This window comes from Rhodamnia argentea, chromosome 5 (assembly GCF_020921035.1).
Source record: "Rhodamnia argentea isolate NSW1041297 chromosome 5, ASM2092103v1, whole genome shotgun sequence".
Lineage (NCBI taxonomy): Eukaryota > Viridiplantae > Streptophyta > Magnoliopsida > Myrtales > Myrtaceae > Rhodamnia > Rhodamnia argentea.
Window position 1 is genome coordinate 9576853 of NC_063154.1, and position 23925 is coordinate 9600777.

Here is a 23925-nt window from a genome sequence, read left to right on the forward strand (position 1 = left end):
ATGTCCTTTTATATTCCTCGGTAACCAATATTTCCATTGGAAAAACTTCATGAGCATCGATCTCCAAGTTATTCGTTGGACAATTGTTGAGTATATTTAGCTGTTCAAAATCAATCAATCTAAGTTTCCAGAGTTTTGGCAAAAATCAATCAAATCTTTCAGTTTCCATAAGCAAAGTAGCTTGAACTTTGGAAATAAATTTTCCTTTTGGATGATTGACAATCAATCGAGATCTTCCAGGTAATTAGTCATATCTTTCCACGAAATTGATAATCAATCAACATCTTCGTTTAGGAATGCAAGCCAATTAACTAGATGTAAATGTTCAGAAGATATAAATTGTCATGGAATATTTTTTATTCAGATTACGCAAGCAAGGGATAAGCTGTTGTGCACAGGTGATATAAGCGCTCCGCTTGTATCAGCAGTCTTCGGTTTAATCAAGTTTCCCGGTAATATCGTGTTACTTTCCATTTTGCAATACTGATATACATCCTATAGTCCTGTTCACCTTGGTACCTTAGAGTCTTTATGAACTTCCCATTCTTCTAAACTTGTTCACCTTTTTTTATATGGGTCCTTCCCGTCCTCACGGATCTTTAAACTTTATACGTCTTATTTTTAATTTGATGTGGATTTGAGTATTATGTGAAACATAGACAACATTTGCATTTATCGAGCTCATAAAAGATTCATGAATTCCCGGCAAAAAAATATTTATGAATTATTTTATCAACTTCAAAATTTCATAGGAGGTTTTCTCAATACGGTGCGGTCTCGGCTTGGGCTAAGCCTTTGGAAAAAGAGAAACAAAGGCTTCCGGCCTACCTAAAGGGCATTCTTCAAACCTTCTCATGACTAGCTAAACAATCATGGAATTACTTGTATTATATCACGAAAAGAAATGACGGGCCCGGAACATTAGTGTGTACTGTATGATGTATATCTATTGAGTTTGCAGAATGCAAAGGAAAAGGTAACGTACAACTACGTGGCAAAGATCATTCATCAATAGACGCAAGGGTGGTACATAATAAAAAACATTTGTGGGGCTAGAAAAGCCATTAGTTGTGAAACATGGACATGATGTTTCTTCAACTTCTCCTCTCACCATAAACATGCATGTAGCAACTTTCCCACTAAAAGTTGCTGAGTCTTATTTGACCACATGTAGCGTTCTCCTTTCATTCATATCTCATATGTCATGCCAACCCTCAGAAGCCTATTCCTTGGGACCGCCATGATTTTCTCGCCTTGCCTGAAATTCTTCCTGAGGAAACTGTAGGCGTAGTTGACGACGATCTTCTTGAACAAGGACGAGTTCGGCTCGGCGACCACCTCGGCTTCCCCAAGGAGGTACACTGCGCCCCCCTCCATCGCTTTCTGCACGAACTGCATCTCCTCTTCGGCCACTTGGATTGTGGTCTCATCCTTTTGGTTGTCATCCTTGTTCTTGGCCTCGAGGAAGAAGTACTCATGCTGGATGAATTCCTTCAACCTGTCCGCCAACCGGCGCTCGAACTCGTGCGGCTCCTCCATCTTGTCCTTGTATCCATACCGCACGACACAGCGGAACATCCTGAAGCCCCTCGGCTCCACCTGCTTGAACAAGAACCGTTCCTCTAGCGCGACCTTGCTGATCGGGAGGTTCTTGATCGAGACGAGGACTAGAACCGAATGGATAGACGGAATATTTGCCACAAAATGCGATAATATCGGAGGAATGCCCTGCACGAGCTCTGAGTACAGGAGGGCAACCCCGGGGACACGGTTGGTTCTTGGGTTCGCCGCGAGATCCCTGATAAACTCGGCTGAGACCTTGTTCTTGAGCTCGTACATGTACCGTTGTTTTTGGACGTAATGCCAGATTATCATGACGGCCATGAGGACGGCCGCGAACACGAGAGGCAGGAAACCGCCCTCTACGAACTTGTAGTAGACCGATGAGAGATAGAGCAATTCGATCGAGCCGAAGATGGCGAAGAAGAGCACTATCCACCATATGCTCGTCTTCCATATCACGAGCATGATAAGAGTGAGCATACAAGTCGTGATCAGCATGACGCTCACGACAGCAATTCCTGCAACCAAACATTAAGGAGACAAATTAAATTATAAAATTCACCAAATTAGGTCCAATTGGCATATTTCGAGGGGAAAATTTTTAGGCCGGTCCAAATTATTGTAAAGTTATTAGAAGCCTAGACTTGGACTTACCGTAGGCGTTGCCGATATTGGTTGGGGTCTGGAAGCCGGTGGTGACCAAGACGCAGGCGACCATGAGCATGTAGTTCACCTCCGGTATGTAAACCTGGCCCTCGTACTTGGCGGACGTGTGAACCACCTTGACCCTTGGGAAGCAGCCCAAAGTCAGGGATTGCGAGACGATGGAGAATGTCCCTGAGATCATTGCCTGGCTCGCGATGATTGCCGCGGCGACCGCCACCACGAACATCGGCCAGTACAATGGATCTGCTCGCCGATCAACAGGAGTCACGAAAGATTATCAAAAATAGGTTCATTTGTACTGCGGGCATGAAGCCTTACTAACTTTCGAGAGCCTAATTGGGGTCAATTTTCTAAGTTTTGATCATGGGAATCATACTTATTATTTTGCTTTGCTAGATTATATCTATTGTAAATCTCAAATTAGGTGTTGTATTTCAAATTTTACATACCTGGGATTGAGTCATAAAAAGTGTTCTTAACATTGTGTTGGTGCTTCATGAGATAAGCTGCTTGTCCACTATATGCGGTCAAAAGTGCAGGAAACGTGAGACAAGAGAAGCTGATCTGCATCCATTTTTGTACACCCATAAAATCAAACTCAATCAAAATTGTAAACGTTTAATGACGGTAAATCCCAAAGTGATAGATGACATTTTTTTTTGTCTGTTTACTTATGGCTTTGCTCTTGGCATAATTTGCTTAGAGGACGGAGTCTCGGAGACAAGAAGAAAAAAAAGGAAAAAAGTCCTTCCGTTGAAAGTCAGGGCAAAGGAGATTGTATCTACTTACTTGGATTGCTCGAACATTGAAATGACCCAGATCAGCAAACATGGCCTCAGTGCCTGATTCAAACGAATCGTTCACATCAATGAGCTCAAAACTGTGAACTACTTGTTTACCCAAAAGAACACACACAAGCAGACAGATGGGGACCTGTAATGCAGAGGAAGATGCCGCCAAGCGAGACCCAGGCTTGCTTGCCGTTGCGGTTGAAGTAGTCGACGATGTACTTTGGGTTGAAGGCACGCAACACGCCGATGTCGTACTTGAACAGGTTGAAGAGCCCGATGCTGCTAATGAACGCGAACCAGACGAAGATGATGGGCGCAAACGTGAACCCGACCCGGTCCGTCCCGTACCTCTGGACGTAGAAAAGGATTATCAGGATCACTACCGATATCACCACCACCACATCTGCATGGCCATGAATAAATGTACGTTTGATGAATTAGAGGCATATTTGCATTATCAACTTGCTAACAACCAAGCATTGTATTTACCTTGGCCCAGTGACTTGATCCCGCCCACTGCGGAAAGAACTGCAGGAACCCACAGGAGAAAATAACAAAAGGACCAGAGAGGTTATCTTTGCTTCCAAGATGTAAAAACATATATTTTTTATTTCGTAATAAGGCTTAATCAGAACCTTCGGCATCATAAATCATCGATGTAAACGAAATGGTTTTTCACGTTCTAATTAAAATATTTACGCCAAGTTGGAATGTGATCGACAGAATTTTTCATCAAATGCAAAATCACAGTCAAATCTGTTGAAATTCTTCATGTCGATTGTCTAATTTATTTCTCGTGCGAAGTTTAAATGCTCTTTATACGTATGTTGTTTTTTTTTTTTTTTTTTTTGGTGAAGGCTTTCAACGTATGTTGTTTCACTCTACTAATGACAAAAAATTCCCATGATATAAACTATAGGTGCAATATCCCAATTAATTTTCCTTTACATTAATAGCAATGAACCGAAAAAACATGAGCTACTATACCATGAGTGTCATAACTTTTCACTTTGATCTCACTTGGGTGGCGTGATTCATATAAAAATGGAGTGCCATATGTACTTTATGACACTTGTGGTATTCGTTTTTTTATTTTAACATAGGTATTTCCCGGTTAGTTGGGGTAAAAGAATTCTTCGAAAGGGCTCTACTAGATGAACAACAAGAAGGGATGGGTATTTCAACCTGACATGGATGGAGTGAGAACACCGTCCCCGATGACCATCGAAGTGCCCATGATGGTGATGAGAAAGAGCATGATCTGGGCAGTCTTGCTGTTCTCGAGCATCTCCTTAATCTTCTGTGCTCGTCGCAATTGACTTGACGGAGCGTCGAGCTTGTAGTTTGAAAGTTCTCGATCCTCTGGCTGTTGATTCGGGATTAGGCTCACCTTCGTATACCTGCATATCAGTGAGTACAATGCGAACGTCCCTCCTGCAGGCACGGTGCACCCGAGTTGGAATTACGAAAATCAAGTCACCGGTCGCCACCATAAAGAAGAAAAAGCTAGACGCAATTTGGCATGTCATTCTACGAAAAAATGGTCAGATGTGCGCACCGTCGCCATTGTCATTGGCCAAGAGAACGATGAAGATATACTTGAGCAAGGGGATGAGGGCAATTGTGTAGATGATTAGCGACAGAACGCCAAGAATGTCCTGAGTGTCCTTGATTCCCTTTGTAAACGTACTCGAGTACACGTAGAGTGGAGACGTCCCTATGTCACCGTACACCACTCCTATACTCTGAAATGCCAAACTCATCGTCCTTTGCCAATTCACCTGTGAATCATTCAGTTTAATAAAAAAAAAATGGCTAGTACTAAGTTCACAAACTGTAAAAAGTAGCTTCGGTTGATCATGGGTAAGAACTTATTTACTCCATTTTACTTCTTGAATTGACAAACGGCAATGGCAAATTTACTAAGGAAAACGATTCTATTATGTTGAGATTATGCCTCGAGTTTAAGCTCATGAAGGAAACCTAATCTAAGTAGAAATTCCAAATCCGAATGAGGTTTGTGGTTTGAGATTTGAACAAGTAAAGAACTATTAACATATTTTTCATTTGGAGTTGGATTCCTAAGTTGAGTCGACAAGTCACATGGGGACATAGGACACATACTTGATTATTACTCACTGGAGCGAACAAGAGAAGTGTTAAGGTTCTCTTTGCAAGTTTTTTTTTTTTTTTTTAAGCAAGTTCTCTATTAGAGACTATAACATAACACTTGTGGTTGGTTGAGAATTTATCTCGAGTCCGAACCCATAACGGAAATGTGATCCAAGTAGGTTTCCTAATTTGAATGAATTCCCATAAGTGGTTTTTATTTCGGATATAAAAATTATTTATATCATTTGTAAGAGGTGAAATTTTATCTGATTGTAATTAGAACATGCAATAGCAGTGTTAGGATATTCAATCTATGAATTCTATAAGTGAGTTCTTTGTGAGAGATTGTTACATGATACTTTTGAGTTTTGCTTTGGATGTAATCTAGAGGGATGAAACACTTAAAAATTAAATGATTGTAAACTATGTATTCTCCGAATCAAAATAAATTTCTTTGCAGCTAGTTTATCGTTCCTCGTGGATTTCTATAGTAATTTCTTCTTTTTGTGTTAAACTTGAATTGTAAGCTCCGTTAACTTCCACATTATTTCACAACAATTGGTATCAAAATTAAGGTTAGGGTTTCTATAGTTGATTTGGAGCTCTCATTTGTCTAAACACTAAGTGAAAACGTTGTGTTTAATCCTTATGTTTGTCCGTCCTTAAAGCTTGCCAAAATAAAAGCAAAAATAATGGGTAGGGGTTAAAGACTCTAAAGTTTACTCCTTCGATATTAATAAGGCGGACGAGATCTTTCATTTACTTTTGAAAGGTGGCCTAATTAAAATAACAGAAGGCCATGTAATTCCAAGTAAAGAAGATTTAGTAAACAAAATATTGCAAATGACAACATTCATGAAGCCATAACACAATTAATTGTGATTTTTTGTTTTTAATAAAACAACATAAGAGGCAATTGGGCAAGGAGAAAAACGAACTTGCCGATGATAAGGGAGCATTTGACGACTTGATTATCTAAAATGATCGATGAATCATTCAATTCTTTTAGACAGAGGCGTATGTTGACACCAAAAAATGACCGACTTTTTGTTGTAATCGACAAGAGACAAACTTACTCAATAGGAGCAGAGTTTGGTGAATAACAGTAGTCATCAATGAAGAAGAACAGTTGACAACTTGAAAAGTATCGATAACTTGCTAAGGAGGTCATCAATAATAATGTGAAAGTTATCGTCGAGAGCCTTCACCAAGACTTAGGAAGTTGATCGACAAAGTCATCGAGCAGGGGATCCACACGGAACGTAATTGCTGGGTGGTTATGTTTATTACCGTTATTAGAGAGATAAATTATATCTCAAGTGTATTCATTATAAAAGTCGCACATTCAATCGCACAACTCAAATCAACGAAAGGTACTACTCAGCTGACGGAAGGCACAGCCACATGCCAAATTTGCAATAAGCACCTTGGAGGAGTTGGCGTGGGACATGGAGACTCGACCGGCCTCCAGGTTGAGAGAGTCGATGCGACGCAGTCTCACCCACGAGACCTTCCGCTCCTCCCTGTTCAGCTTCATCTTGTTCTCCAGTTCTTCTTCTTCCTCCATCTCCACCACCTCCTCCTTCTCCGCCATTGTTTTCCTTGCTGAATTTCTCTCTGCGTCTTTGTTCAATGTGAAGTGAATCATCTCTCTTTATGGGGCCTGGTGAGTGCAAGACATCTTAACGGAATCTTCTGCCGAGCGGATCGTGCCAAATGTTTGATGAAGAAATGAGGGTGATCATTGGGGTTTGTTTATTTGGATAATTTGGCACTTCATGAGTGAGACATGCTTGTCTCGCGTATAAGGGTTAGGATAACATTAAGTCTCTGGTCAAGGTGATTGGGTTTTCATCGGTGGATTTGGTAAAGTCGCCCGGTTTTGTCGCTTTTCCAGAAGCCAGTTAAGATAAATTCAACTGTGCAGTTTCCATGAGTCATCAGCTGTCTTAACTTATGTATTATCGATGTATTTGGCTTTTGTTTCAAGGCTCTATTCAGAAGAAATGAATTTTATTTATGGGTGCTATCTACAGAATTTGAACTCACTACCATTAAAAACACCATAATTGAGTCTTGCCAATGCTGCTAAACCATCCGGGTTTCTATTGGAAATCTTGTAGGGTATTCCTATGTTCTATCTACTAATTATTTTGATTCTCCCTAGGAGAGAACGGACATCTAACATTGACATCAATAATGTTATTATTATTTTCTTGAAATCATGTCACCAACTTTGTTTTTCATACTGACTATGACCCCTTGGAGGTCGATTCACTATGCAAGCATTTGATTTGAATGTGACAAATCTTATGAGTCACAACCAAAGTAATTTTCGAGATCACTCATCATAGTGATTATGGGGTCTCACTTAATGTAAGTTAATTAGGCCATTTGGATGTAAAGTGAGGAATGAGGGACTAACATTGCCGCATATACATACATGGTTGTGTTGTGGTCTAATTTCCTCAATCGATCACTCTGTCTTTGGCAAGGCTGAAGATTGATGAAAGAGCGAAAATACATTCGTCAAGTAATTCCTTTTTTAAAAGGAACTTTTGGAGTGGTGTAAGTTTACATTGTTCGTCGATGAGACCATGAAGAAACCAGCATAGGATTCCACTATAGATTCAGGGATATGAAAAAGATTACGATCACAATTAGAGTCGCACAAATACTATTAGTGTTTCCCATCCAATAACTCACACAATGCTTAGCCCGAATAACACACGAATTAATTTCTTGATCTCGCAAAGGAATTAATAAATCTTGCCATAAGATTTGTCGTCTCGAAGGCTGGTCTCTTGGATGGATATCAAAACATTTGTTGTATTAGAGAAAGCCATTAGTTATGAAACATGGACATGATGTTTCTTCAACTTGTCCTCTCACTCTATACATGCATTTGGCAACTTTCCCACTAAAAATTGTTCATTGTTATTTGATCATACTGAGCGTTCTCTTTTCATTTATATCTCATGTGTCATCCCAACCCTCAGAAGCCTATCCCTTGGGATCGCCATGATTTTCTCGTCTTGCCTGAAATTCTTCCTGAGGAAACTGTAGGCGTAGTTGACAATGATCTTCTTGAACATGGACGAGTTCGGCTTGGCGACCACCTCAGCTTCCCCGAGGAGGTGCACGGCACCTGTCTCCATCGCTTTCTGCACGAATTGCATCTCCTCTTCGGCCACTCGGGTCGGACTGAACACGGTTGGATTGGAAGAATATGTTGACTTGGCCGCATTAAACGATTGGATAGAATTGGAGGAGCGATTGGACGGGTTTTGCCGCGGCAGCAACTCCTGCATAATGGTTGATCCGTTGGCCCAACCATCTTCTGCTAGCGGTGGCGAATGCGGCAGATTTTTGTTGGTTGTCTTCTCAGCCTCAAGGAAGAAGTACTCCTGCTGGATGAATTCCTTCAAGTTGTCCACCAATTTGCGTTCGAACTCATGCGGCTCCTCAATCTTGTCGTTGTATCCATACCGCACGACGCAGCGGAATATCCTGAAGCCCCTCGGCTCAACCTGCCTGAACAAGAACCGCTCCGTCACCGCAACCTTGCTGATCGGGAGGTTCTTGATCGAGACTAGGACTAGAACTGAATGGATAGACGGAATACTTGCAACACAATGCGATAATATTGGAGGAATGCCCTGCACGAGCTCGGAGTAGAGGAGGCCGATCCCAGGGATACAGTTGATGCTTGGGTTCGCGGCGAGATCTCTGATGTATTCGGCTGAGACCTTGTTCTTGAGCTCGTACATGTACCGTTGTTTGTGGACATAATGCCAGATGATCATGACGGCCATGAGGACGGCCGCGAACACGAGTGGCAGGAAACCGCCCTAGAGGACCGATGAGAGATAGAGCAATTCGATCGAACCGAAGATAGTGAAGAAGAGCACGATCCACAAAATGCTTGTCTTCCATACACGAGCATGATGAGAGTGAGCAAGCAAGTCGTGATCACCATGACGCTTACCACAGCAATTCCTGCAACCAAATGTTCGCAGACAAATTAACATTGTAAAAGCCACAAAATTAGGTCCAATAGGAATATTTCGGGAGTGCAAGTTATTGGAAGTTTCAATTGGAAAGGAAATTAAATTAGTTCATCAACGAAGCCTAGCAATTTGGACTTACCATAGGCGTTGCCGATGTTGGTCGTGGTCTGGAAGCAAGCAGTGACCAAGACGCAGGCGACCATGAGCATGTAGTTCACCTCCGGTATGTAAACCTGGCCCTCGTACTTGGCCGACGTATGAACAACCTTGACCCTTTGGAAGCAGCCCAAGCTCAGTGACTGCAAGATGATGGCGAATGCCCTCGAGATAATTGCCTGGCTCGCGATGATCGCCACGGCGACTGCCACCACGAACATCCGCCAGTTCAGTGGATCTGCTCATCGATCAATAGGAGTCACGAAAGATTATCAAATATAGGTTCATTTGTGCCGTGGGCATGAAGCCTTATTAACTTTCAAGAGCGTAATTTGGGTCAATCTTCTAAGTTTCAATCATGGCAATCGTTCTTATTATTTGCTTTTCTAGATTATATCTATGGTAAATCTCAAATTAGGAGTTGTATTCCAAATTTTACATACCTGGGATTGAGTCATAAAAAGTGCCATTGACATTGTGTTGGTGCTTCATGAGATAAGCTGCTTGTCCACTATATGCGGTCAAAAGTGCAGGAAATGTGAGGCAAGAGAAGCTGATCTGCATCCATTTTTGCACACCCATATAATCAATCTCAATGAAACTTCCAAGCGATTAATTTGGGTAAATCCCAAAGTGATATATGACATTTTATTTTTCTGTTTACTTGTGGTTTTGTTCTTGGCATCATTTGCTTAGTGGACGGAGTCTCGGAGACAAGAAGAAAAAAAAAATCCTGAAGACAAAATGGGCCTCCTTGTGTTGAAACAGTAATCAAAGGAAATTGTAGCTGCTTACTTGGATTGCTCGAACATTGAAATGACCCAGATCGGCAAACATGGCCTCAGTGCCTGATTCAATCCAACCGTTCAAATCAATGAGCTTAAAACTGTCACCTACTTGTTTAAAAAAAAACACGAAAAAATTGTCCGAAAAGTTCTAAACTTGCTACACTTTTATCAATGCAGTCATGAACTTGTTAATTTGTTAATTCAGTCCTAAAACTTTTTAAATTTTGCCAATTGAGTCCATTCGGTCATTCTTGGCTAGAAATTGCCGATGTGGATGCCGGACCTTGCTGGCATTACGTGAACAATTTTTAATAGTATCTTAATAAATCATTTGAACTTTTTATCTTTTTTTTTCTTTTTTTTTTTTTTTCTTCCTTGCTTTTTCTTCACTCTTTTTTTGGTGTGGCCGGCGGGGCCACATCCCTCGCCGGCCATAGTGAAGAGAAAGTGAAGAAGAAAAGAAGAAAAGAAAAACAATACAAAAATATAAAACAATTTGAAAATATGTTAAAATGCTGTTAAAAATTGTTCACATCTACGCCAGCCATGCCAAGTAAAAGAGCAGGCGTCCACGTCAATGATCCACTTCCGGCCCTCACGTCAATAATTTCGGCCAAAAATTGTTTAGATTGACTCAATTGGCATAACGTAAAAAGATTTATGACTAAATTGGCAAAATTAAAATATTTTGGATTTAATTGGTAAATGTACAATAAATTTAGGATTTTTGGACAATATTTCCAGAAAAAACAAACACACAAGCGTGTAGATAAGGACCTGTAATGCATAGAAAGATGCCGCCGAGTGAGACCCAGGCTTGTTTGCCGTTTCGGTTGAAGTAGTCAACACGCGGATGTTGCACTTGAACAGGTTGAAGAGCCCGATCCCGCTGACGAATGCGAACCAGATGAAGATGATGGGCGCGAACGAGAACCCGACCCGGTCCGTCCCGAACCTCTGGATGCTGAAAAGGACTATCAAGATCGCCACCGATATCCCCACCACCGCATCTGCATGTCCATGCATAAACAAAACGTTTATGGATGAATAAGTTTATTGATTTTAGAAGCATATATATAGTATCAATTTGCTAATAGTTAACCATTGTACTTACCTTTGTGCAATGACTTGATCCCGCCCACTGCTGAAAGAACTGCAGTATCCCAAAAGAAAAAGAGAAAGGACCTGAGAGCTTATCTTAGCATCCAAGATGCAAACAATATCCTTATCCCCTTTCCCTTTCTTTAGAAGTCATATATATTTGATTTTGCAATAATGATTAGGACTTTGCTAGCATAACAATTTGTGAGTGAATGTGATAATAATAGTATGTATGTTGTTAGCTACAAATTCTTAAAAGAGTGGACTCCCATAGCAATTTTAAAATATTTATTATTTATTTTTTGTGACCAAAAACATATTGTTAGCATAACAGTCATCCAAAAACTGATACATAATCAATTCCCTAATGGTTAACCCGAATCTACGGCATGATTAGTCATAAGTGTAATTTGCCTAGTACTTGAGAAAAGGCAATTTATTACACGTGCAACAATTTAAGTTTTTCCTTGGAAGAAAGAATTTTATGTATGCAACGTTTCACTAAAGATACGCGCGTCTCGACAAGCTCATTAATTTTTTAGGGAGTGATTATGTGTTTTCATTGGGAAAATTGTCCAAAAATCCCAAACTAATTGTATTTTTGCCAATTCAGTCATAAACTTTTTAATAGTGCCATTTTTTTTATAATTTTAATTGTGTCAATTGAGTCCATCGCGAATGGCCGTCGTCCTACGTGGCATAACCGACTCCGACGTGGAGAATTTTTAATAATATTTTAATAGTTTAGAATTTTTATTTCTTTTCTTTTCTTTTCTTTTCTTTTCTTTTCTTTTCTTTACAATGGTCGACAAGGGTCACGCATTCGCCTGGCCACGCCCAAATCTAGGCAAGGTAGCCTCGCCCTCAGTCGAGGAACCTCACCGACCGCAATAAAGAAAAAAATAAAGGCAAGATAAGGGAAGACAAAAAAGGAAAAAATACAAAAAATATAAAATGTATAATTTTTTGGAAAATATAAATAAAAAAAAAATAGCCACGTTAGTGTTGACAGTGTCAAGTAGAACGGTCAACGTCTACATCAATGATTTCCGGCAATATACTCAATTGGCAAAATATGGAATGATTTATGGCTCAATTGGCACAATTAAAAAGTTTAGGACTAAAATACAATAGTTTTAGAACTTTTTAGACAATTTTCTCATTTCCATTGTTGAGAAAAAAATCTTGTCTTAAGTTTTCCAATATCATAATTTGTAATGCGGGCATCTGAGTAAGGATGGCGATTTAGACCTGAAATGGATGGAGTGAGAACACCGTCGCCGATGACCATGGAAGTGCCCATGATGGTGACGAGAAAGAGCACGATTTGGGTGGTCTTGCTGTTCTCGAGCTTCTCCTCGATCTTCTGAGCCCGTCGCAATTGGTTTGATGGAGGGTCGAGCTTGTAGTTCGAAAGATCTCGATCCTCCGGCTGGTGATTCGAGATCAAGCTCACTTTTGCGTACTTGCAGATCAAAGAGTACAGCGCGAACGTCCCTCCTGGACATGCGCACGGGGCGCACGACTCAGAATTGTGAAAGTATACTACAGAGCTTTTCTTTTGATTGGAGAAGATGTAAACAAAAAAATCCTAAAGTCAATGGACTAACGTGGCTCTTCTCTTGTCTTAATTCTTCCTTCATCATCCGAGGGAACAAGAAGAAGATGCCCAATCCCCTAATGGACTCCGGGCATTCATCTTCTGTGATTTCAAGAATAGGAAAGAAAGAAGGAGAATCCGCTCTAAAACTGGGGATCGAAGGATGGTTCTGTGGTCGTAAATCCACCAAAGCTAAAATCACATTGTTAGTACATCTAAGAAAGAGGAAAACCTAGCAATTGATCTTGCACACTAACCCATGAGTCAACCTAGGAAAAACTGCTTTCCAGCCTTTCACTTCTTACGTCCGGAACTGGGAATAGCAAGCAATCATGAACATCATGCTGATAACCCTAGTATGTGAAGCACAATAGAGATAGACTTGTGTACCGTCGCCATTGTCGTTGGCCAAGAGGACGATGAAGACATACTTGAGCATGGGAATGAGCGCAATCGTGTAGATGATCGGCGACAGAACCCCGATAACATCCCGAGTGTCCTTAATTCCCTCCGTGAACGTCCTCGCATACACGTAGAGCAGAGATGTTCCTATGTCACCGTACACCATGCCTATGCCCTAGAATGCCAAACTCATCGTCCTTTGCCAGTTCACCTTGGACGAGCAGCCATGGGACATGGAAACTCGACCCGCCTCTAGGTTGAGAGAGTCGACGTGACATAACCTTGCCCATGAGACCTTCCGCTCCTTCATGTTTAGCTTCTCTGCCTCGTTTGTGTCCACCGTGATCTCCGGCTCCTCTTCTTCTCCCCCCATCGCCACCACCTTGTTCTCCGCCATTGATCTTCTCTCCGGTCTTTTCTAAAAGGTTTATGATAATTGAAAGGATTCTGAGGAAAAGATTTTTCTAACCGATACATTTTCCATGTGCGAGTACATGTATTTATACAAGAGATTACGTGCCGTTAGAATCAATCAAATTGAATTTACAATCCCTTGATCTTAGCATTTGCTTGTACTAGCGTGATTTGATTTGATATTGATTCCTTGATCTGTGCCATTATCCTTGATACACCCCTGCAAGATGGGGCTTCCATCAAAGACGCCAATCTTGGGTCACAAATAATTTAACCGAGATTTGGATAATGGTGTTGTGAGAGCATATGCCGGTTGATCCGTGATTGAGATGTGAGAGACGCGAAGAATTCCACTTGCAACTAGATCACGAACGAAATGGTAATCTATGACAATGTGCTTCATTCGGGAGTGAAATACCGGGTTTGCACATATATATGTGGCGCCGATGTTGTCATAGTACATAGTTGGAGTGGTGGTCAGTTGGATGCCAAGTTCGGACAGCAGATTTTGGACCCGTTTTAGTTATGCTGTGGCGGTGGAACGGCGTGGTACTCGGTTTCTGTCGAAGATCGGGCAATAGTGCGTTGTTTCCACGCATCCAGGATACTGGATTAGGGTCGAGATAGATGACAAAGGTAGAGGTGGATGATCAATCATTTGCATTACCCGCCCAATCAGCATCGGAGAACCCATGAAGAATAGATGTCGTTAAGTGCGTTAGATGTAACCCATGAAATATGCTTCCTTTTAAGTACCGAAGAAGTTGTTTAGCAGCAGCCCAATTTGTGATAGTGGGACATTTCATGAACCGAGATAATTTGTTGATGGAGAATGCGATGTCCGGTCTTGTGATAGTGAGATATTGAAGGGTCCCAATAAGACTTTGATACTCACTTGCATTGGTTGCCTTAGCTGGATCATGAACAGATAAGTTGATTCTCACTGCCAATGGAGTGCCCGCCTCCTTGGCCTCATCCATTTTGTGTTTTTGGAGAATCTCACGAACATACTTATGTTGAGAGAGAAGTATACCTGTCTTGGTTGGAATCACTTCAATGCCAAGGAAGTAATGAAGTAATCCCAAATCTTTCACGGAGAAATGCGTAGACAGTGCTTCAATAAAGTTGGCGATGAAAGAGGTGTCATTGCCTGTGATGATGAGATCGTTAACGTAGACAAAGAAGAATGTTGTAATTGGACCCATTGTGTAAATGAACAGGGATGGATCGGAGCGAGAGTTGCAAAAGCCGTGAGTGTGTAGGAATTTACTTAATGCAGTGTACCATGCCCTTAGCGCTTGTTTTAATCCATAAATAGCTTTCCTCAATTTGTACACATGGTTCCGTCGAGCCGGATCAATAAACCTCGGAAGTTGAGTCATGTACACTTCATCCATGAGATCCCCCTATAGGAATGCATTACTGACATCAAGTTATTAAAGCAGCCATCCTCGGTTCAATGTAATAGAAAGCACAACACGAATGGTGGTCGGTTTGACAACGGGACTAAAGGTGTCCTTGTAATCAATCTCGGGGCGTTGGTGGAAGCCTTTAGCAACAAGACGTGCTTTGTAGCGCTCAATACTGCCGTCGGGTGGGTGTTTAATCCGGAATATCCACCTACAACCAACATTGCTAGAACTTGTGTGAGGAGTGAGTTCCCATGTTCCATTGCGTAGCAGCGCATTAAATTCCTCGGACACGGCATGTCGCCATTTGGCATCTCGCAAGGCTTGAGTAACACATGTTGGTTCGATGGTATCGGGTAGAGGATGTTTAGTAGTGTGATGAATTTGTTTGAGTTTGAAGATGTTATTTCTGGATCGTGTAATCATTGGATGGCTATGGGTTGCGGTTGGTGGAGGTGGTGGTAAGGCCTGTCGGGGTGGTAGATCGGAGGATGAGGGAGGCGAGTCCGATGGGGTGGGATTTATGATAGATAGTAGTGTGTTATTTTGGTTTGAGTTGATCCGGGTTTTAGGTAAGGGGTTAGTTGTGGGTGGGTTGAGCGGTAGCTGGGGTTGTGATTCAGGCAGATGATGGTTGTTGATGGTGTCGGTGCTACGAATTGGAGAAACAACCGTTGCATGGGGAGTAGGTAGCGGATCGGTAGTAGTTGTAGGATCTTGTGATTGGATCGGCGTTGGGACGGGAGGCGAGGCTGAACTCGTTTGTTAGGTAGTGATTAGAAATTGGATCCATGTGGGATTCATAGGTGATAATGGGCTTGGAGGTGAGGAATTTGTTGTAATGTATGGAAACATATGTTCGTGGAACACAACGTGACGAGAAGTGTAAACGCGTTTGGTATGCGGTTCGAAACATTTGTATGTGCTTTGAGAGAGCAAGTAGCCAAGGAATATACACGGACGAGAACGGTTATCAAGCTTGTTTTGGGCATATGGGCAGAGCCACGGATAGCATAAGCATCCGAAAATGCGAAGTTTGAGATAGTTCGGCTTTCGATTGAAGAGTTTTTTATATGGAGATTGATATTGAAGGATTAGGATGGGTAGTCGATTCATGAGATATGCAGCAGTTTAAAAGGCATAGGACCAAAATGAGGTTGGAAGAGATGCGTTGTGAAGTAAAGTTAAGCCCGTTTCTATAACATGACGATGTCACCGTTCAGCGGTGCCGTTGTGTTATGGGGTGTGAGGAGGAGTGGTGAAGTGAGAAATACCGTGTGTGGTAAAAAAAGTTTTGAGTTTTAGATACTCACCTCCTCCATCGGAGTAGACAGAGATAATAGGACGTTGAAATTGTTTTTCAATGAGAGGTTTAAAAACACTAAAAATGGCATAAACGTTAGATTTTTTTTGCATAGGATAAAGCCACATGTATTTTGTAAAATGATGGACAAATGAAATGTAATATTTGAAACCATCAACCGAGGTGTCCGGAGCGGGATCCCAAACGTCGGTGTATAGGAGTTCTAGTGGAGCTTGACTTGAGAGAGTAGAAACATTGAATAGTAAACGATGATTTTTATTGCATTGGCACGAATCACAATATGATTTGGAAATGGATTTGGACGTAAGATTTATGGGTAATGAAAATGTCCTAACGATATAATTTTGAATGGAGAGAGAAGAATGTCCCAAAAGTCGATGCCGGTTGCAAGGAGCCGCTTTTTCTCCTATGAATGCCACGGGTTGATCTTTATGTGGACGTAGGAAGAGTGACATCCGATAAACTCCGTGCTTATGCTCGTCGCGCAACAATGTCACTCCCGTTCGAAGATCCTTCACAAAAAAAAAAACGTGGCAAAAAATTCAATAGATGCATTATTTTGAGCATAAAATTTAGAGACGGAAATTAAATTTTGAATAAGAGACGGTGCGCAAAATGTGTTAGGTAAAACAAAGGTGTTTTCGGGAGACACAAGTTTTGTCGTCCCAACATGTGAAATACTCAAACCTGTCCCGTCGCCAATAACAATGTCATCCGGTCCGTCATTGGTGACGTGGTGGGATGCTCCTGAATCAACAAGCCATTGAGGGGCTGAGGGTGTAGCAGTTGTGTGGTGCACAACAGGGTCGGTATTTGGACGACCTCGGATACGGTAGCAAGTATTGGCCGTGTGGCCGTATTTATCGCAAAATTGACAGAGAGGCCTAGAATCATGAGACTAGGTAGGGTTTTTACGAGACCGTTGACTGCCATTGTTGTTGCGAGCACCATGAGAAGCACCGCGTCCATTTTGGGCACCGTTCCAACGAGCAGTGGACGAACTAGAGCGTGATTTGGCAGTATCTTGAGCTGTGACAAGAATGAATTATGCGGCTTTCTCTTCATGCTTAAGGTAAGTTTCATAAGCGACAAGTTTGTCGTGTAATTCCTCAAATGAAATAGGATTTTCTCTAGCGCGAATTACAGCTGCTAATTCTTTAAATTCAAGACCAATTCCACGTAAGGCATGAACAACAATATCATCATCTTGAAGTGGTGTATCAATCATGGAGAGTTCATCGACAATACCTTTTAATTCTTGAAGATATTCGAAAACCGACCTCGATTGACGCCGGATTATGGACAACTGGTTCTTGAGAAACATTACCCGAGAACGGGATTTGTTGGCATACATGTTGGTGAGCTTTTTTAGTGCCTCTCGAGAGGTTCCGCTGAATGCCATCAGCGGTAAAATAGGTTCAGAAACTAAGCCGAAAATGGCGGATAACAACAGTTGGTCTTGGCGGATCCACAATGTTCATGCTAGACTAGCTGATCCGAATGAATCAAGTGACGGACAAGGGTGTGTGCCGTCAACAAATCGGAGCAAATCATGCCCAATTGAAATGGCTTGAAGTTGTGCTCGCCAAGAGGGAAAGTTGCTTGTTGTGAGCTTCACGGGAAGCGGGACAATGTAGCCGATGGTAATAAGACTAGTTACGGAAGAGTTGGTGAGATCAATTGCGAAAGAGTTGGTGTTGTCACTGGTTGAACTCGACATAGTGGGATCGAGGGCTCGGTTGAGCGAAGAAGCTCTGATACCATAAAAGGTTTATGAGAATCAAAAGGATTCTGAAGAAAAGATTTTTCTAATCGATACATTTTCCATGTGCGAGTACATGTATTTATACAAGAGATTACAGACAGTTAGAATCAATCAAATTGAATTTACAATCCTTTGATCTTAGCACTTGCTTGTACTAGCGTGATTTGATTTGATCTTAATTCCTTGATCCGTGCCATTATCCTTGGCATTCTCCCCCTCTCTCTTTCTTCAATGTGAAGTGATCACTCCGCTCTTTGTAGGGCCTTGACAGGTCACGTCGTTTTAAATGAATATTCTGCTAGACATATCATGCGATAATTTTGAGGAAAATGAGGGTGATCATTGAGGTTTGTTTATTTCAATTTATTTTCAAGGTGACCAGATTCCATTAGCCGATTTGGCAAGTCGCACGCTTTTGTCGCTTTCCTCGGAAGTTGGTCGAGATAAATTTTATCTGTGTAGTTTTCTTCTGGGAGTCGGGTGTCTTAACTCTTTGGTACTTGTGATTAAGGGGCATTTCCCAATAATTACTTGTATTTTTCTTTGTTCCAAGGACAAAGAATGACCATTAATGAATTGCAATTTGATCTAACCAAAGACTAGAATTAACTAATTCTCATGGTTTTAGCTACATTCTAGGATCTTATGAGCTGCCTTTAACAATAATGGTGCGTCCTAAACAAAATATTAATATTTTTTTTCTCCTTTTCTTTGTCATTGTAGATGGTCAAATGACATTGACACATATCCATATACATTGTGTTGTCTTCTTTTTCATTTGTTGTTTGATAAGGGAAAACGTCATGTTGTTATAGGGAAAAGTACCAAAACAATCCTAAAACTATTGCATTAATACCAATTCAATTCACAAACCTTTTAATTGGACCAATTCAATCCTAATCCTTTTTTCATTGGTACCAATTGTGTCTATCATGTCAATTTTGGTCAGAAATTGTTGATAAGAACGTCAGCTGTCTTATGTGGCATGATCAATGCCGATGTGGATATTTTTAATATTATTTTTCAATAATATTTTAAGATTTTTTTGTTTTTCCTTTTTTGGACTTTTTTTTTTCTGTTGGCTGGCTGGCGAGGGTCGCAGCACCCTCGCCTAGCCTAGATTTGGGTGAAGGCGTCACGGTTCTCACCGAGTTGGGGCGAGGGGCCACGGGAGCCCTTGCCCCGGTCCTCGCCGGCCAATAACAAGAAGAAAAAAGTAAAGCCCATAAAAGAAAAACAAAACCAAAAAATTATTAAAAATTCAAAATATTATTAAAATTTATTCATGCCAACGCCGGCCGTAACACGTAGGACTGTTGGTGTCCATGTTTGCAATTTCTAGTCAATTTTGACTTGAGAGCTTCAATTGGTACCAATGCAAAATAGTTTAGAACTGAATTGGTCCAATTAAAAAGTTTAGGACTTTTTTGTTACTTTTCCTTGTCGTTACATATTAACATACAATCCATGATGTATTTTGATAGCATAAGCTATCATAACAGGAATTAATAAGGTATCTAGATGTCTTGATTATTCAAAGATAATTAGATGTGCACCCTAAGTATTTCGTGAAAATACTATTCAACTTTTTATCACTTTACTAGTACAAGTTTTTGCGTTAAGGTATTTTAAACAATGTGAAAATTTTTTTTGGTCAAATACAATGTGAAATTTAATTAGTACTAAATATCCATAGTTTAAACTTTTTTTTGTGAAAGCCGGTCAAGTCGTGTTCGAGTTTACTTTTGCTCGACTCGACTGATCCACCCGCTTCGGCAATCTGAAGGGCATACTTATCGAGATCGGCCTGATGCATTCAAGATTTTACTCATGCAGTACTCTCAACAGGACTTGAGCCCTAGATCATAAGAAGAGTGAACTGTTTTGCCATTTTAGGCCAACACCTCGATAGTTTTTAAAACGCTAATGATTACAGGCAAGTACGTCATTAGTTGGTAATCATGAGATTCTATGTCATTTGCCGTGGGTGGCTTTCCCGAACAAAAAGAAGACAAAAGAGCAATAAACAGCCGCCAGATCTTGACGAGGTAAAAAGGTTTTGTCAATGTTAGAAACCCGTTCACATTTCCATCGGAGACCTTGGAGGATGTTCCAATTTTTCCACCCAATAATTACGTAATTCTCCCTGGGAGACCACGTCGGTCAATCTTGTCTACCAGTCTGACTTCGTAAATGATAACATCTAAGTAATAATATTTCTCGAATTTCTTCCTCTGTTGTTTTTTTTTTTAAAGCTGCTAGCCTGATAATTTGATAATATTATCGGTTATTTCTGATCACATGATCTCTCAATTAATAAGTATTTTATACAAAACATGCGATGATGGTATATGGATCTACGGTTGAAATTATACCATTAACAACAATCTTGTCGGGGAAACTTTTTTTTATTCCCGAAAATATTGAGGGTAACCTTTTCACAAAAGAAAAACGCCATATTAAGATAGCATTATTTTGTGAAATTACGTGACCAACTTTTATTGCATACCCGACTACGACCCCCTTGGATGTGAATTCATTATTCAAGCATTTCTTTTAAATACTGAACAATTTTCGATTTTAGTCTCACTCTTATCTGTTTAGCATAATTTTCGAAAGCTGATAGTGTTATTTACCTGCATAGGCAAGGAATGAAAATTAGTGTAGCCGAATATGGTGGGTCGCAATGTGGTCTTGCTATCTAATTTCCTAAACAAGTCATTATATCTTTGACAGTACTCAAGAATACACACACACACACACACAAAAAAAACTTTCAGGAATTGCACAAAATCCCTCTCAACATTTAGGGTGGTGCATATTTGCCTCTGAACTTCCTCCGACCACACCCCTGTCCGACGTACCTGCTCTCGTCGGAGATGATCGGGCTAGTGCTCCACATGGGCAGTGAGCTTTACACGGATAGGTGATTTCCTGACCATTCTCTACCAGAACCAGGTCGGAGGCCTCCAGCTCCTCCAGGACTCTCGGTGGGGCGCGGTCAATCCCAATCGAGACGCTCTCATTGCCGAGATCGGAGACCTTCTTCAGGTGAAAAAAATAAATAAAGAAAAAGTACAAACACTCTCCCTCCACATTTCACATCGTTTTTAGGTCTACCCGACAATATTATTATGCGTTGACATAATTAAGCACAAAATTAGTCGTAACACATTTTACGGTATTACAACGAGTCTTCTTAAGCAAGTGTAGAATAATCGTAAAGAAAAGCTGAAATACGGTACACTAACGTACATTAGAAATGAGTCTAGAGTCTGGATGGTGTCAGATTGAGCCCGTGACAGGCCGACCCGAACCCATAAACGAGCTACCCGCTTTGACTCACTCCACACGAGAAATTTTCAAATTCATCTAGGTCATCTCGAAAGCATTGTCCATAGGCCCCAATCCAAACATATGTGCCCAAGTCGATCGCGACACGAATTCATCCTATCGATACTTACCCAACTCTTCAATGCTCCGGACTTCGCTCGTGTTCTGAGTGAGCACAACGATTTAAACGTGGAGCAATGAACGCGTACAAGAGCGTGAAGCACAAGGTGATCGACGAACAATGTCGGAGACTTACTTCAATATTTTCACGCAAACAAAATGTCGTCCTCGGGGAGGCCTGACGGGTCGGGTTGAGTCTTAAAGTGAACCCGAAGACGCAGTCAATTTGTACCTGTTGGGAAATAAGGCGAAAGGTAATGGATTTTGTAACTAGTAATTGCTTGGTAAAATAAGTCACCGAGATTTACCTTGTGGCTTCCAAACACTCACGCCTTCAATAAGACAAACAATCTTAATTGGTGGGGGAAAGTTACCAAAAAAATTCTAAGCATATAGCAATTATGTCAATTCAATCATAAATCTTTTTTTTCCCAATTCGCCTCTAAACCTTTTGCATATGTTCCAATTCAGTCATTTCCGATTAATTTTGTTCGTAAATTGCTAATATGACTCGGCCAACGATGATATTGACAAATTTTGATAGTATTTTAACTTTTTTTCAATTTTTTTTAGCTTTTATTTATATTTTATTTCTTTTATTTCTTTCTCTTATTTCTACTTTCTCTTTTTTTTTTCTTTCTATTTCTTCTTCTTGGTGAGGGCAGGCAAGGTTGATCTCGCCGGCCTTCGCCTCCGGGACCTCGGCGACCAGTTAGAGGAAGAAGAAAGAGAAAGAAAAAAAATAGAAAACAAAAAAATAAATATATAATTAAAAATTATCCATGTCAGCATTGGCCATGTCATGTCCGCACCGGCTATGTCACGTCAGCGATTTCCAATCAAGATTGATCGTATGGACAGAACTATTACAAATGCAAAACATTTAAGACTGAATTGATACAATTGAAATATATTTAAGATTTTTTTTTTGGTAATTCTTCCCGATTGGTGATATTGCTAAAATCATCGAGTGAAATCTAAGAAGAAGAAGCTCCAAATATTTAAATGACTATGAACTTCTTCTTCTTCTGTTTTGGGCACAAACTACACAGGTACTTCTTTTTGCCACAAAAAAAAAAGGTAAAAGACCAAGAGCCACGAGTTGAATGTATTTTGACAGAACCCGATTCTCCGAGAGGAAATTTGGATTTCTATGGCGCAAGTTTGGATATCCACAAAAACTCAATTTTCCGAGTTTCCTTTAATCAATTGGACTTTCATATAATCCAATTAAAATCGGGTTTTATTTACAGTTCAAATTTGAGAGATGTTCTAATAAATCTCTACCTTGACTCATTGTTTACAATCAAATCATAGTGCTTGTCAACCATGCTAGCTCTCCTAATGCCCCGATGAGCCGGTAGATGCCAATTGAGACCCAAAAAAGCTCGAGTATCTCTAAAGGAACATGCTTCATCATCATGTTTGTTGATTCTCTCCTCTCGTGATTTTCTTTGCAACAACCTTTCCTTCACCACAATATCTTGGATGAAATGGTAATTGTTATATCTACCAATATTACCTAGAGGGGAGTAAATGGGTGATTTTAAACAAATCTGACTAGAAATTACGGAATTAAAAAAATCAAGTCAAATATCACACAAAATCAGAATCCGAAGGAATATAGTTTATGAATCTAAATGCCACTATACAATATCCTATCAAACACAAATAAGAAGAGTTAAGAGACAGAGAATACTGCACACGAAGATCAAAAGTAGAGTTTTTCATTTATAGAAGTCAGCTTGTCTCTTGAAAGGTAATTTCCAACTTGAGATATTCTATGAAATGTTGTATAATCATCTTCCAAATCAAAGATTGCAAACTTCCTTAAAGAAGATTTCTCAGCCATCTATGGCATACATCAAACATGGGTCTTCATCGGAGAACAATTTATGAATCTTTAACTTATCGTTGTTTCTAAACAAGAATCAGAAACAGAACCAGTCTTTTGAATCTAAACATAGAGATCACCGAGTTGAAAGCTAATAAAATCCTTGTTGATGATCGCATATAAGTCTTCATTCAAAGGTGTGGATGAAGCTACACAAGTAACACTTCACTTATGGATAACATGATTAAACCCCGTTAGAAACAAATATATGATACTCTTGTCTTGAGTTTGAACATCCAACTAAGGTTAATATAAACTTCTCTTCTCATATGTATCACTTAACCTTCCATCTTCTGGTCCATCCAAGCGTATTGACAATCGTGGTTCTACCTCGCTGATCACCTATCTAAGGTCCTTCCAAGCTTTACCAAACTTCCCATTCTAGGCTTGTTCACCTTCTATTCGGGTGCCTCCAGCTTGTAAACATCTCTATGCGTACCCTGTTCACCATTGATACGGAACTCATAACCTTCAAAC

General features: G+C 40.5%; 1 protein-coding gene and 1 pseudogene across 1 annotated transcript; both read right to left on the reverse strand.

Moving 5' to 3' along the window:
- Nucleotides 1–1079: 1079 nt before the first annotated feature.
- Nucleotides 1080–6726, reverse strand: LOC115740050 (potassium transporter 5-like). The gene is made up of 9 exons (XM_030673414.2): nucleotides 6559–6726; nucleotides 4579–4801; nucleotides 4206–4454; nucleotides 3510–3548; nucleotides 3163–3423; nucleotides 3019–3071; nucleotides 2679–2793; nucleotides 2218–2472; nucleotides 1080–2081 (listed from the first exon to the last, which is right to left on the reverse strand). The coding sequence occupies exons 1-9, from the start codon at nucleotides 6724–6726 to the stop codon at nucleotides 1189–1191; spliced, it is 2256 nt and encodes a 751-aa protein (XP_030529274.1). The 3' UTR covers nucleotides 1080–1188.
- A 1375-nt stretch (nucleotides 6727–8101) lies between these two features.
- Nucleotides 8102–13586, reverse strand: LOC115740049 (annotated as a pseudogene).
- Between the last annotated feature and the right edge of the window lie 10339 nt (nucleotides 13587–23925).